Source organism: Equus asinus, chromosome 11, assembly GCF_041296235.1.
Source record: "Equus asinus isolate D_3611 breed Donkey chromosome 11, EquAss-T2T_v2, whole genome shotgun sequence".
NCBI classification, from domain to species: Eukaryota; Metazoa; Chordata; class Mammalia; order Perissodactyla; family Equidae; genus Equus; species Equus asinus.
In genome coordinates, this window is record NC_091800.1 from 7524994 (window position 1) to 7541728 (window position 16735).

General features: G+C 36.6%; 1 protein-coding gene across 3 annotated transcripts in view; it reads left to right on the forward strand.

Annotated features, from left to right (window-relative positions):
* The window catches only part of NUP58 (nucleoporin 58), a 50669-nt gene extending 36867 nt beyond the window's left edge, over nt 1-13802 (forward strand). For 2 of the 3 annotated variants that reach the window (XM_014843210.3, XM_014843208.3), the window contains 2 exons: nt 69-164; nt 1440-3628. In XM_014843210.3, the coding sequence (XP_014698696.1) occupies nt 69-164; nt 1440-1609 (266 nt within the window). In that variant the 3' untranslated portion in view covers nt 1610-3628. Of the gene's footprint in view, nt 1-68; nt 165-1439; nt 3629-13607 lie in introns of those variants that run through there. The other variant, XM_014843212.3, reaches the window with a different exon arrangement.
* The last annotated feature ends 2933 nt before the right edge of the window (nt 13803-16735 follow it).

Below are 16735 nucleotides of genomic sequence, written 5' to 3' on the forward strand. Positions count from 1 at the left end.
TGACTTGTCAGTGTCCTGTAACCTGTGTTTTACGTACCGTTGTGTATTTCTCTATTACCCTCCACTAGGATTTGGAACTAGCTCTGGTTTTGGATGCAGCACCACAGGGGCCTCCACATTTGGATTTGGAACAACAAATAAACCCTCAGGAAGTCTTAGTGCAGGTTTGTGTGTTTCGGCCTGAATTTCAGGCAAATTTAAAGGTGCAAATTATTTAATTTAAAAATATAAGTATTGTTATTTCCAGTATCTGAAAAAGATCCCTGATTCAGTTTCTCCCCCCCGGGATGAAGCATACAAGCCTAACTCAGCACACAGCTTTATCTCTCTGTAAGCTAAAGGTCAAGTGTGTAAAAATACTTCAAACAACACTTACTAGTCTCATACAATAAGTAGTTACATCTTCTCTTACTATGTACAGATTCTTTTGGACCCAAAGACTAGTTTCATGGTTAAAGAATTTTTTTCATTATTACAAAAATGAACCCATCGTTGTGAAAGTTTTAACCCAGTTTTTATCATTATTCATTCAGAAGAAGGATTTCTCTTCCAAAGAGATGTTCTTCAGTTATAAGTCCTTCTGGCTTTAAGAATACCAGTCCTAGAAATGGTGATGAATTGGGTTCTTTGTTCATTTTTAAAATGTGTATAATCTTTTGACTCTTCTAGTAGAAAAGTCTGAATTCTATCTACTTTTGCATTTTCTCTATGTTTGTAAATAATGGCTTGTTTTAACGTGCAATGCTTAGGGGTAAATATCATGTCTAACATAATGACATAATACAGATTAAATTGTGTTTAAATTGAGAGAACTTGAAGGAAATTCCGTTTAATATTAAGTAGTATTTAAAATCAGCACTTCCAACAGAGTAGATAACAGTAGAATTCAGTGGTGTCAAGATTATAATCTAAATATGCTAGTATTAGTTAACTAAGCAGTAATAGTACTTGATCTTAATTATGCAAGTGCTCTTATAAAGTCAAAACAATAGGTACTACTCTTCGGTGTGTTCATGGTCCTGAAAATTGAGAGTTGGGGCTTTCTTGGAGGACTTAGAATTGCAGGTGAGTGCAAGGGTTGTGAGAGTCTTTCTTCTGCATGTTGATGTTTCTGGAGGGCTGAGGAGGAAGGCATCTCGCTCGTGTGCTGCACAGAAAAGGGCCTGGCGACTTGCCATTTTCTGTAGATTTCAGTGATTTGCACTAAGCTGTCTCTTTTGGCCTGGATCACTAGACTTCTGTCTTTAAAGTTGCCACTGAGTTGTTAGCTAAATTATTTCCCTGTAAAATTCCGTGTTAGAAATTTAGGGCCCTAAGATATTTGCTATTTTTATAGATTATATGTTCTTTCAGCTAGAAATTTACATTTCATTCCCACTTTTTATTTTTGTTTTTGTGACTTAACTTCTGATATGAATATTTTCTTCCCTAAACATAAGGCTTTGGCAGCTCAAGTACATCTGGGTTTAACTTCAGCAATCCTGGCATCACGGCATCAGCTGGTTTGACATTTGGGGTGTCCAATCCTGCGTCTGCAGGTTTTGGAACAGGAGGACAACTCCTTCAGTTGAAGAAACCTCCAGCTGGAAACAAAAGAGGAAAAAGATAAACATATGAGTTGATGTGTTGAGAGAATCCATAGCAGCATCGTTCGTTCTATGAGTCTATTTTTCTAACGTTGATGCAGTAATTAAATTGCATCCCAGGAGATTTATACAGTTTTGATATTTTCCCTACTCTGGAATTTGGACTTTCTTCCTTGTTTGCCATGCTAAACATCTTTTTTCTTGTGAATTTGAAACCTAGTTGTGTATTTTTTGTTATTTTGATTTTCACTGTAAGAAATGTTCTGATTACATCACTGATTGGTAAAACCTACTATTTAACTTAGTATTAATAGCAATGTTTTTGTTGATAAGGTTTACATTATGTGAATATATGCACATTTGTTCTTATGCAGATGGTATGAACTCTAGGGCCTATACTAGAATTAGTTTGTTCCTTGATAAAGGCCTTTTGAACTACACTGCAGGGCATCTTGTGAATATATATGTAAATATATACAAAATAATACACACAATTGTGTGTGCATATAAAATATATATTTACAGACCTACAACTTTTGCCTCAGACTGTTTCCCTTTTCTAAGGGTATTCCAGTTTTCACCCTTTAAGCTTCAAATCCTCAGTGCTTGTAGAATGATGAGCTAGAGGTACCAGATCATTTCAGTTATTTGCTTCAAGACCTAGTGAAACGGTTACTGGCATAAATATTTGACCGACTCAACTTCATTGCCCCTAGTCTTTTCCATTTTTGTTTCCACGTTAACGTTTAGCAGCTACTCCAAATGAGGAATGCTGTAAGACTCGTTGAACAGATTTTAAAAATTTTAACCATCCTGTATATCCTCATATTGCCTGTATGAGATGTTTTTCATATCTAAGGTGAACCTTCAGGAGCATATCTGACTCCAGACTGACGTTCTGGGGGCAAAGAGCTATTAAGCCAAACTGATTCTATGCAGGTGAAGGATGCACTATTACTTTAGTGGAAACTTTTCTAGCTATTCCAATACAGAGTTCTTTCTTATAGGGCTATTGATACTGACACCAAATGGAGTGGCTTATCAGCCTCTTAATGTCTTAAGTAAGTGCTTAATTTGGAATAGAGAAACAATATATTTTAAGTAAAAAGTATTCTTTGTAGCAACTGTAAACGATCCCATTTTAACGGTGAACAGAGCTCCAGGTAACAATACATAGGCATGTCAGGTGACATCTGTGTGCTCTTTGTCTCCATTAGTATTAGTGATGTGAAGTGGGTGACACAGCCCTTGGGGAGAGAACTGCCTTAGCCACGATTTCAGACAGAAACCTTTAGGTAGACCTGTTTATCTTTCAAGTAGTTTTCAGGTGGGATGTGAACATGCAATTTCATTGAAAATAGTTTAATTTTTTATATAGAAGGTTTTGTACATGATGTGCATCAAGTGACTATTTTCAGAATCATTTTCACCAAGGCACCTTTTTTTCTAAAATAGGTATTGCATATATATATATATACACACACACACACATACACACACACACACACACACACACATATTTTTAGTATAATGTTAGTTGGGTTAGAGTATAAAAGTGTTGTCAAATCTGTTTTATTTATCCGCATATAGCAATGATTGGCTTTTTGGAATTGAAATTTTTGCACCTTGATGCATTAAAATAAGGAAAATGCTTTGTTTCTGAGCACTAAAGTTGTTTTTATTTTTGCGTACTTCTCTAATACTCTAATCCCCAGATCCAGATTTTGGGGAAGGGTAGGAAAATGTGTGATTTTTGTGTTTTGAATTACTGTCAGAATTAAATACACAATTACAACAAACTTTTTATTAAAAGGACATTGCATTGTGCTGCGAAAATCTGAATATTTATATTTCTTGGTTTTTTTTCTTTATATATTTTACTTTTTAATATGTTGTACCACTGGAAATTTGTAACAGATCAATTTGTGATAGGAGTTTAAATGTGTTGTTGTCATTGTCTCCATTGTCCTCACTTTGTCCAGAGCCTATCATTATGTAAACAATAAAGGTTATTGTGTCAGTTGCTTTGAATCTTTATAGGTGTAAGTAGTTGTTCTTAATATGTAATTTTCTTACTATTGCTCTTTTATTCTCTTTGGTTGGTTTTTAGTGTTTTCTTTTCGCTGGTTTATGTATTTTGCTTTTTTTTTTTCTTTTTGGTGAGGAAGATTGGCCCTGAACTAACATCAGTTAGCCAATCTTCCTCCTTTTGCTTGAGGAAGATTGTTGCTGCTAGTATCTGTGCCAGTCTTCCTCTGTTTTGTATGTAGGATGCTGCCACAGTGTGGCTTGATGAGCAATGTGTAGGTCCATGCCTGGGGTCCACACCTGTGAACCCTGTGCCACCGAAGCAGAGTGCATGAACCTATCTACTACACTACCAGGCTGGCCCCTAAATTTGGCTTTTTTAAAAAAACAAAAGACTGAACACAAATAGTAAGTTCTTTGTTAGTTCATACTATAGAAGAATATTGAGTAACAGTCCCCTTCAGCTCCCAGGCCCTAATCCCACTTTCTTCCCTAGAGTATCCACTCCTAATGAGTTGGTGTATATCCTTTAGGACCCTTTTAAAAAATATCTTTTTCAACGTATGTGTACAAATGTATATTCTCCTTTCTTTTTTTCTTTTCTCTCATTTTCTCACATTTTACCATTGTCTCTTAGATCTTTTTTTTTTTTAAACAAATGGGTTAAGAAATCTCTGTATTCTGTCACTTGCTTTTTACCCCCTTGAGTGATATCATCATCTTTCCTGTCAGTGCATGTAGATTTCCTTTTTACATACTGTCCCCCAGCAGGAATGTACACTGATTTGTTTGAATGTATGATGATTAGTTGCAAATTCTCTGTTGATGGGCAGTTACATTCTTTTTAGTGTTTCCCGAAAAAGCTGCAGTCAATATCCTTGTACATGGCTCTTTATGCTTATGTTTGATGTTTCTTTGGGATTGATTCTAGAAGAGGAATTGCTGAAAAGGCATACAAATTGCATGTTTTAATGTCAGATTGCCTTCCCAAAATGCTGTATAAATTTACACTTCAACGGTGTGTATTAGTACCCATTTCCCAGCATTCTCCATAACTCTAGATATTGTCAATCCTAATAACAAGTACTTGTGAAGTTGAGCTTTTTAATATATATATTCCCATTTGCATATTAATGTAATTGCATGTGATATTGTTCATTTTTATACCAGATTATTTAGAAGTTTTTTTCTTAATGATTTCTACATAATGAATATTAATATTTTTCTTGTGAGACAGATTGGGCTCCTGGAATCATCTGGGTTCAGACGGTTGCCTTGAACCCGTATGATCTTGGGCAAGTTACTTAACTTTTCTAGACCTCAGCTTCATCATCTGAACAGTGGGGACAATAAAGAGGGGTGGTTGTATTAATAATACAGTTCTACTTTAAAGCACTTGGGTGGCATGAACCCCTGACACTTTGCAAGGATTTACTGTTCCTGGACTGATGCCCCACTGCTTTATCACTATAGCTGGATGCTTTATTTTGGTACCTGATAGGGAAGCCACCCGATCTTATTCTTTGTGTTGTTTTGTTTTTGTGTGGCGTGGCTATTCTAGGACACTTAACTCTTTAAGACAAGCTTTAGTACCTATTTTGTCAATTTTGATTTTTCTTAAAAAAAAATCCTATTGGGATATTGATTGGCTTTATACAAATAAAATACATTATGATCTGGGAAGAATTGACATCTTAATACGTACAACGTGGTGTATGCATTTAGTACGTCTTTCATTCTGTTGGCAAGGTTTTACAGTGTTTATTAGATTCTTGGTTAATTGTTTTCCCTAACAGCATTTCAATTTTATTTCTGAGTTCATTTTTATCCTGTAGGTGGTACAAGGTCATTCACATTATTACAAAAGTAGATTAACTGTTCTTTTGTGATAATAGAGTAAGACCAAGTTAATGTCCTACTCATCTCAAATAGTGTTTTTTGCAACAAGGCAATTTGAATAGTGCCTTTAGAAGTATTGTAACGGGATTTTTTGTGTAAAATATTTGGGTTTGAATGGTGTATCACAAGTATTTTGCTTTGGCATCCCCTTCCTCCATGGTTGGCCTCAGTCTCACTGTGAATAAGCCTGGCTCACTGTACTTTCCAGAGCACACACTGAAGGTTATGGCTTGGGGCACACAGCCGTGGACCTGGAAAATCTGAGCTGGAGGGCCTAATTTAAGTCTCATTCACAAAGTCATCTTGGCCTATCAACATATCTCCCATTTACTGAGTGTTTAGTCTGTTCTGGGCACCACACTCAGAGCTTTATATACTTGAGCCTGATTAATCTCAATGTTACCCTATAAAGCAGAAATCGGCAATGTGTAGATGAAGGAACTGAGGCTTAGGTCAAGCAATTTACTCAAGGTCGTGTGGCTATTAAGTCTCAGAGCCGGGGTTTTCTGTGCTACAGGAATAGCACACTGATTTCCATGCTACCTCTCAAAGGTGCTGAAGGTAATGAGACTACCTACTTTATACGGGGAGATTGCAAGTTTTCAGTAGACTGTAGATGAGGGAAAGGTAAGGTAAGTACAGAGGGCCATGTGGCTTGAGGAGAATCATCCTCTCTAGGGTGTCAACAGTGTTAGGAAGAAGCCAGGGCTAGGCTTATGCGACCATCTCCGCACTGTTGCCCTATGAAGACGTTCCTAGAGAAAAGCCAGGCATCCCAATGTTGGGAGTCGTCTGCCACCGTGGAAGGGGGGAGGGGAGTAATTTTGGCTCTTTGAATCTTAGGAACTGTAAGAAGTTTAACAAGAAAGCCTTTCCAGGAAGGCTTGCCTGACTCTCCTGTAAACCCTAAGAGCACAATATGTTCCTTAGAAGTGAGACTAGATCCTTTCTTGCCATACGGAGATGACTCAGCTGGCCTCAGGAGACCAGGAAACAGGCAGGAAGCGTCAGATGCTAAGAGAGGGGCAGCTAGAGGAAAGAGTAGGGGTTACTGGAAAAATTGGTCATGGCTCAGAATGTTTTTTGCCTTTTCCCACTCATTCAATCTAATGTACTTTTTCTTTTCTACCTAATCTGTCAGTAAAAACAAAAAACCTGCCAGGCTCACAAAGGTTGCAGTGCTAAAGAGTGGGCAGTAGATTAAACTTGCAGGGAACTTGTTTTTCTCATCCTTGTTACTCTTTGAATCCCCTTGTAGCAAGTCAGCTTAATCCAGTAAACATTTATTAATGTTTTCTGTGTGCAAGACACTGCTGGGAGTTTAGGAGGATATAAATGTAGGTAGGATATTGTCTGTGCTCAATAACGTTAGCTAACATTTATTGAGTGCTAAGTAGAGGCCAGGACGTGCTCTTAAGAGCTTCCCATATATGAGCTCATTTAATCCCCAGTTTTATGAGGTGGATGCTATTACTCCTTTTTTACGAAGGAGAAAACAGGCACAGAGAAGTTAAATAACTTTTAATGGTCACTCAACTGGTAAATGGATGGGCCGGAATTCAAACCGAGGTAGTCTTTCTAGAATCTAGGCTTTTAACTCTTAGTATATACAAATAAATATAACATAGTGGGCTTTCTTATTAAGTGATAGGATAACAATACAAAGAAAACTATTGAGAGCACAGAAGAGATACTAATTCGACTTGGAGTCAAAAAGTTCTTGTAATAGGTGGCTTTGAGCAATGAGTATGAATACAATTAATTTTTTATCAAGTGTTTACAATTTGAATTTGAAGAACCACATATTTACTTAAAAGTAACCCTAAATTTTCACAATATAAAGGGAATAAAATAAAAAGCAACTAGTATTCCATTCTGCAAAGGAAGTTCCTAAATTTCTTTTCATCTTGATTCATATTGTTTTTCTTCATGTTTTAAAATAGCTGCATAGCATATATGTCCGCATTCTGTTTAACTAGTTTCTTTTGGTAAATATTTAGATCATTTCTATTTTTTTTGCTATTAGAAATAATAATTCTAGTAGGATAGGTGAAAATAGTATCCAGTTTTATTGACATTTCTGTAATTATGAGGAAGTTTGAACACTTTTGTGTGGGTATTGGCCATCTTTTTGTTAGTTATTTGTAAGAGTTCTTTGCATGTAATCACTTTTTATCTTTAAGGAAGTTTGGAAAAATTAACAATTTTCAATCTTTGGTCTTGGATCCTTGTGACTTTTTTTAATGAAAATTATGTCATTATCCCTATTTCATGTTGCTTTTGAACTATTTGTCGTATGTATTACAGATGTTTAGCAGTTAATCTTTTCACCTCTGTTGATGGCTTTTTGTTTTTGTTGTGTAGAAATTTTAGTTTTTTATGTTGCCAAAATTTATTAGTCTTTTTTTAATGACTTCTGGGAATAGGTGAGAACTCGAGAGGAAAAAAGAGACTAAGACATTTTAAGTTTTACAGCTATAAAGTCTTTTATATTGATTATATTAAAACTTCTTAACTGTGCGAAATGTCTTTAACGATTCAGCTTGGTGGCTAGGGTCAGGCTGTAATTAGAGAGTGGCAGAACTGAAGGGACACTCCACACCCCTTTACAGGGCGCTTTGACAGGCGTAAAGCTTTTGAGCATTGCAGTAACATTAAGGTAAGTGAATGATCATTTATCTTTTACAGATCAGGGAAGAAGCTAAGTAATTTGCCCAAACTTATGCAAGTACTAAGTGATGATAAGACTCAAACTCCAATATCCCAGGTGTCATCCAGTGAGATCTTTTTGAAATAGGTTATCAAATGGAGAGCACTTTCAGCTCAGTGGTGTTTCCAAATTTAATGTTAATGCCTTCTATATTGTTATATAGTGAGAAAGCAGAAGAAAAATGGCCAATGAATTTTTTTTCGTTTCTTTTTAAAATATTTTTCTCCTACATAGACGTGAGGACTTGATTGAAGGACACCAACTCTTAGATAAACAACATGAGTGACAAGTTCTTTTCTCATGTTACTTGGTGAACTATATAGATGCCATTTTGAAAACTGAAACTATCTTTTAACTGGACCTTCTAGACTGAGCCTTTTTTACATGTAATGATTTTATCTTTTGATAAGTTTCTAAAAACTACCACTTTCGGACTCCTCATATGCTGTTGAGCCTATGTGCTCTTAGTTGTATATTTTTTTCTAAAACTAATTGGGTGGTGTGTGTTTACATATATAATTAAAATAACATTTATATATAAATAAAATGGAAACTGTGTCATTGAAAGTCATCCTTATTTTTGATGACGTATAAAAATTTAAAGATATTTTATGTATTTTTGTATATCAATATTTTGACCCTCAAATTGATGACTTAGTCCAGCGAATTTATTACTCTTGAAAATGGCATAATTTTTCATTTTTTAATTCTTGTTTTCTATCAGAATTACACAACATGGTTTAAAGAGTCAAATGTTTCTATAAGGTTTGTTACAAAAGCAGCAGTCTCACTTTTCTCTCCATTTCAAAGTGATCATTTTCACTTCTTTACACTTTTAGTCAATTCTTTTTTGAGTCTCACCTTCACCTCTTACTTGGAGAAATACAAATAGCTTCCTTCTCAGCTTCCCCTTCTATAAGGTTAAAATTTAGCTTTCTTGATTTGCTAAGTCAGTTACTTTTCCATTCCAGTTTCTAAAATTTCTTTGCTCTTACCTCTTTTCTTATTCTCATTGGCTTTGTGGTTTCAGGTCCTCTTTAAAATTTTTACTCCTTTTATGGTAATTTTATTGGAAACTCATTTAATTTTAAATTACAATTTTTTCCTTTCCAGAAGTTCTAATTAGTCCTTTAAAAAGTACACCTGGTCACTTCTTGATAATCTGTTATTCCTTACTTACACTTTCTTTAAGCATTAGTCAACTTACTTACTTTATATTTTTCATTGATAAATCCAATATCTAAAGTCAATAGCGTCTGATTTTTTAATTTGTTTTTTCTGCTAACTTTTGGTCAGTGTGACTTGTCTTTTTCGTTGTGTGTTTTGTAATTTTTAATTGTGAGCTCATCTTTGATAGGAGTTTATCTTTGGGAATTCTTTGAGGCTGAAGATGTGCTCCTCCAGAGAGGATTTGCGTTTGCTTCTGTCAGGTAACTGAGAACACTGCCAACCCAGGTCCACTTTAAAATAACATCTCACTCTGAGGACTTGTTGGACCACATATGTAGTGTGAATTGAAACCGTAGTCCCTTCTGAGAGTCAGCTCTAAGTAATGAAGTCTCAGAGCAGAATTTTCTTTCACTTCAGAGACCCAAGGCTACAATACGCAAGTTCTCTTTGTCAGACTTTCATTCATTCATTCATTCATGGTAATAGTTTTGACAAGGAGTTGGCACTATAGCCTATGGGCCAAAGTCTGCCCACTTCCTGTTTTTGTGAATAAAGTTTTATTGATACACAGCCGTGCCCATTTGTTTACAAACTATCTATGGCTGCTTCTGCTTTACATTGGCAGGGTTAAGTGATTGCGACAAGGACCATGTGGCCTCTAAGCCTAAAATAATCACTATCTTCTGACCCATTACAGAAAAACTTTTGACTCCTAGTGTGATCTTTGGTATCCTTATTCTCTAGAGGGTTCTCTGATCTCCTTACCTTGCATGGCTTATATTAGGATACAGGCAAAGTTGCCTTATTAAGAGATCTCAAAATACAGTGGCTTACACAGGACAGTCTATTTCTCTTTCACATGATGGTCCAAGTAGCAGTCCAGGGTTGATGAGGTGCTCAGTGGGCTCAGAGGCCCAGACTCCTAATAGTGTTGTTCTGCCATTCCAAGAGTAATGTCACTGTCTGCATGATGGAATATATTTGCACTCCAGCTCATGGGAAGAAGGAAAGAGTGAAGAGAAGAACATGTCTTTTCCTTTTAAAAATGTGATCCAGAAGTTGCATATGTCACTCTGTCACATCACATTGGCCAGCACCTAGTCACATAGCTGCAAGTGAGGCTGGGAAATGTCCTTTGGTAGGTGGTCATGCTCTCAGATGAAACTTGTATTGGTGAAGAAGAAGGGGAGAATGTTTGCTGGGGGCACAACTGATGGACTGCCCCAGGCGCCTGGGCCTCGGCGTGTCCTCTGAACGGTTGTAAAGCCTCTAGATCACTGGCGGCTCCAGTGTCAGGGCCCCTGCCCCTTCCTCAAGCTTTCACTTCAGTTTTGCTTCTAAGACTTTGCCTTACTTTCTTTCTAGCTCAGCTGTGAGTTTAAAAGTTGCTTTTAAAAGTTGTACCCATCATTTTCAGGAGTTTTGTAGTGGGATTATGTTTTAGGAGATCTAATCCAAATATAGGTTTAAATAGAGGGCATTTGCTTAGTTGTTACAGGGACATATTCTATTGAATCTATCTTATTCCTGATATGGATGTAAACTGACCTAAATCGCCTCTGATCCCACCAGGGATTTTATTCTCTCTGTCCATGATCTAGTTTGTGTTATCCTTTCTTCAGAACAACTGTCCTTCACTGAGCTTTCACTTAAAATTAGTTTAGCTCTTACTTCAACTGTTTCTGGTGTTGCTCTTTGTTTTTAATTTCTGTAGCTTTATATTCACTTGTTGCAAACTAGAGGTCTGCAGCTTGACCTGTTTAGTCCACAGAATGCTCATTTTTCAAAATCAGATTTTACATAAAATTCCAAATCTCTTCCTTCTAAAAGTCACTGGACAGGTCTAGGGAGCTGCCTTTTTCACAGCTGACATTTACCCTCCAGTTTATCCCAGTCCCCACCACTCCCTACTGTCTCTTACTCTCCCATTACTTTGTTGAATTACCTGCCACACCAATTTAATCATTTACTCTATTTTACACTGGCTTTGTTGATTCTCTTCCTCACCTTTAATCATCACAGGAGTCCCCTCTATGCACTCTTTCACTAGTGCCACGGGTAGTGTAGTAGGATGGGGTAAATATTTCATTTCACAGTAGGGAAAACCAACTCACATAGAGCCGGACTTCTGGCCTTCCCTATTCAAACAGATGTTACTCTGCTCACAAATGAGCATTAGGACCGGAAAGGTAGTCACTGTGTAGTAGGTTTCTCAGTGCTGTGGAAAGCCTCTGGCAGTCAGTCATCTCTGAATGCAGTGAATCCAAACTTGGAGCTCTGCAGTGCGGGGCAGCTGACAGCAGGGGGCAGGGGAGCCCGTTTCCCTGCTGTCCGGGCCCTACTTATACATTTCTTGCGTTATTATTCAAGGTGCAGTGTATGTTTCCTGACCTGTTATTTTATGACTTACAGTTCTATAATGGGACTTGTTTTTTTGTGTTTTACTCTTTTGTAGGTACATTAATAACAAAGAATGATTCTTTCCAATCATTGTTTACATCTTTTGTATTATAAGCTGAACAAAGGCTTGGTCTAAAGAGCAATGTTCTTTTAAATAACTTAGCCAAGACCAATAATGTGCTGAGCGCTTATTACTTCTGCTCCTGTATACTACGTTTTATTAGAATTAGTGATTCTGCACTTTTTAAATCCCATACTCTCTGATAATAACAGACATGTTTAGTAAACACCTCCTATAAGCCAAGCAGGAGTGTTTGGTAAATCGTTCTGTCTTGGTTCAGAATTAGTGCTTTTATCTCTGCTGTCCGAAATGGTAGCCACTAGCCATAGACAGCTACTGAGCCCTTGAAATGTGGCTAATGTGATTGAGAAACCGAATTTTTAAATTTCTTTTGAAGCAATTTAAATTTGAATTTAAAAACTGACATTTGATTCAAATATTGGGCAATATTTAAGTGTGTTTGGAACAACTTGGATTTATGAGTCTACTTTTTCAAATGTAAATTTTATGAAATCTAAATCTGGATCAAATAGTTCCAAGGCGAATTCAGAATCCAAATTGAGAAACATTTAGGTGTAAAATCCATACCAGATTTTGAAGACTTAGTATTAAAAAAAGTATGTAAAATTTCATTAATATTTTTATATTGATGTTATGTTGGAATGATAATATATTGGGTTAAATAAAAAAGTTAATTTCACGTGGTGGTTTTATTTTTTTTAATGTGGCTCATGTAAAATTGAAAATTACTTATGTGACTCGCATTATATTTGTTGGACAGTGCTGCTTTAAATGGTACTAACCGTGGTTCTGGGACCAAATATGGTTGATCATACACCTGAAAGAGAAATAAATTCCAAGTTTTTAATTTGCTTTTTTTTCTATGTCAAATGTCATAACAGCCTCCTCCTGGTATCCCTGCTTTCGTTATCTCTGCCCTTATCCGTAGTTCTTACACTTACCCTCTCAAAATGCAGGTAGGATCATGAAAAGCCCCTACTCTTTGATGCTCTTTATTCCAAACTCTCTAGCAAAATATGCAAGGCCACTCATAGCCTGGCCTCTACTTTTCCCAACCCCTTCGTCTGGCACCATCAGAAAGCCATCTGAGAACACAATGTTCTTTCATACCACTTCGCTTTTGCACATGCTGTTTCTTTTGTCTGGAATAAATGCTAGCCTTTCAGCGCCATCTTTCCTCATCCTTCCACATCTCCAGCAAAGTTTATGGGCACATCTTCACTCTGGTTAGACTTTGGACTTCGTGATAGAGGCTTACCACATCAATATTTTTCTTACTTGATGGTACATTTGTCTCCCACATTAGATTGTGTAATTCCAGAACAAGAGTCCTGTCTTGTTTGTGTTTTGATTTGGTTTTGTATCTTCAGTATTTAGCATCTAATTGGACTCTATAGAAATCTATGAATTGAGTAATTAATGTAGTGAGAAAAGGCTTAACCTTACCTGCTGACCTTTCTCTGGATATGTATTGGAACCATGCTGCTAGAGTCAGAATCTCTACTCCACCACTTAGCAGGTGTATGAGCTTGGCCGAGTTATTTAACGTCTTTGTGCCTCATCAGTGAAATAGAGATAATAACACCTATCTTACAAGTTGATTGTGAAGGTTAAAATGGATTAACATATGTAAGGTGCTTAAATATGTGCCTGGTGCAAGCTAAGCATGCAATAAATATTAACTATTATAATTGTCATAATACAGTCTAAACTATTTTTCCTTTTCTCTCAGGCAACATACCACAGGTTTTAACTGGATTTCGAAAACCCAGTGTTACAGAAACCAATGAAGTAGGAAGAAAAATCCAGTTCTGAGCAGTCATTGAATCAACAAATATCTACTTTGCAAGGAACTTCTGATTATCATTTTATGAACCTCATTATTAAGAACAAAACAATAAGGCTTAGAGTGAATTTTGTCAAGATATTTAGAATTCAGGAAAGAAAACTTGCCATTGATGTTTAAGGATGATCTAATGGATCATATACCAGATACTGAGAGTGTTTTAAGAGGAATTCAGAAGTAGGCCACTAATTCACTGTGTATAAGGAATTGTGGAAAATTCACAGAGGGAGTAGGAAAGGTTGACACAAAACACAAATGACCAAGTATAGTGAATTAAATATTTGTTAACTTTAATTATGCAGCTCATTCTTTTTTATAACAATGCCTTTATTGAGGTATAATTTACTTATACAATTCACCCATTTGAAGTATACATTCAAGGGTTTTTAGTGTATTCACAAAGTTGTGCAATATTACAATCTAATTTTAGAATATTTTTGTCAACCCAAAAGGACCCCATACACATTAGCAGTCACTTCCCATCCACCCCCGCCCCCCCACCAAGTCCTAGGGAATCAGTAATCTTCTTTCTGTTTTGAGATATTTGTCTATTCTGGACATTTCATATAAATGTGACTGGCTTCTTTCACTTACCATAATGTTTTCAAAGGTCATCCGTGTTGTAGGATATATCAATACTTAATCCCTTTTTGTTGTTGATCCCTTTTTGTTGTTGAATAATATTCAATTGTGGATGTAATACATTTTATTTATCCATTCATCAGTTGATGGACATTTGGGTTGTTTCCACCTTTTGGCTGTTATGAATAATGCTGCTGTGAGCATTCATGTACAGATTTTTGTGTGGACATATTTTTTTTTAATTAAGCTTATGATAGTTAACAACCTTGTGAAATTACAGTTGTACATCATTATTAGTCATGTTGTAGGTACACCACTTCACCCTTAGTGCCCTCTCCCCACCCCCCCTTTCCCCTGGTAACCACTGATCAATTCTCTTTGTCTATATGTTAACTACCACCTATGAGTGGAGTCATACAGAGTTCGTCTTTCTCTGTCTGGCTTATTTCACTCAACATAATACCCTCAAGGTCTATCCATGTTGTTGTGAATGGGACAACTTTGTCCTTTTTATGGCTGAGTAGTATTCCATTGTATATATATATACCATATCTTCTTCATCCAATCATCAGTTGCTGGGCACTTAGGTTGGTTCCATGACTTGGCTATTGTGAATAATGCTGCGATGAACATAGGGGTGCGTGGGACTTTTGGAATTGCTGATTTCATGTTCTTAGGATAGATACCCAGTAGTGGGATGGCTGGGTCATAAGGTATTTCTATTTTTAACTTTTTGAGAAATCTCCATACTGTTTTCCATAGTGGCTGCACCATGGACATATGTTTTTAATTGTCTTAAGTATATACCTAGGATAGGAATTGCTGGGTCACGTGGTGACTCTATATTTAACATTTTGAAGAACTGCCAAACTTTTGCAAAGTGGCTCACCATTTTACATTCTTACCAGCAATAAATCAGGATTCCACTTTCTTTGTATCTTTGTTATTGCCAGTCTTTTTTTATTATAGCCATCTTAGTGGGTATGAAGATGTATCTTGTTGTGGTTTCAATTTGTATTTCCCTAGTGACTAGTAACAGTAACCTTGACCATCTTTTCATATGCTTATTGGCCATTTGTATCTTATGCAATTCATTCTTAGGATGCCTACACCATTCCTATGTTCATTCTATTAATTAACAAATATTTGTTGAGCAACTGTTATGTGCCAGACACCTTTCTAAATGTTGGAATAGGTAAGTGAACACATAAAAAATTACAGCCCTCATGGAACATATGTTCTAGTGGGGGGACATAGACAATATATACAATAATAAGTTAAGTATGTAGAATGTTAGGTGATGATAAATGGTATGGAAAGAAAGAAAGGAAGGAAGGAAGGAAGAGAGAGAGGAAAGGAAAGGAAAGGAAGGAAGGAAGGAAGGGAAGAAAGAGGGATTGAGTCCGCTGCTGGTGGGGCTTACAATGTTAAATAAAGTAGCTAGAGAAGGCCTTGCCAAGAAGATGACGTTTGGGTAAAGACTGGAAGTGATAATGGAGGGAGCTGTGCCAGACACGGGCAAAAGGAGGTCAAGGAGACAGTGCAAAAGTCTCAAGGCAGGAGGAGTCATTGGGTCGTTCAAAGAGCATCAGTAGGGCTGGAGTCAAGAGAGGGAGGAGAGTAGGAATGGAAGAGGAGATCAGAGAGGCAAACTGAGATCAGATTGTGCAGGGCCTTGTAGGCCAGCGTAGGACTCTGGCTGTCACTCTGACATCCTAAGTCTTTGGAGGATTTGTACAGAAGAGTGACATGGTCTGACCCCCATCTTTTTTAAAAGATATGATATTTAGAGAACACTAATAAAATCAGAAATAATTAACAGTTATATTTTTGGTCTTGGGAAAAAATAACACTGAAATTTACCTTATTTTTGGTTGTTGAACTAAAATATTTATAAAGAGTGTAGAGCTTGGAATGCATAAAACTTGGCTGTAAGATATAGCTGCATATCGTAAATCATGAAATATGTAAAAGCATCTGATAAATTCCAGAAAGAAGATAAATTTGAGAGATATTACCTTACTTATGAGAAGACTTTACTATAATAAGTGAAAGGAGCAATAGGGTTTTTTGTTTGTTTGTTTCCTGCTTTTTCTCCCCAAATCCCCTAAGTACATAGTTGTATATTTTAGTTGTGGGTCCTTCTAGTTGTGGTATGTGGGACGCCACCTCAACGTGGCCTAATGAGGGGTTCCATGTTCGTGCCCAGGATCCAAACTGGTGAAACCCTGAGCCGCCGAAGCAGAGCGCACGAACTTAACCACTCAGCCACAGGGCTGGCCCCAGCAATAGGTTTTTTTAAATTGAGATATGACAGAATATTAGTTTCAGGTGTACAACATAATGATTTGATATTTATATGTTGCAAAATGATTACCACGTAAGTCTAGTTAGCATCCATCGCTACACATAGTTATACATTTTTTTTCTTA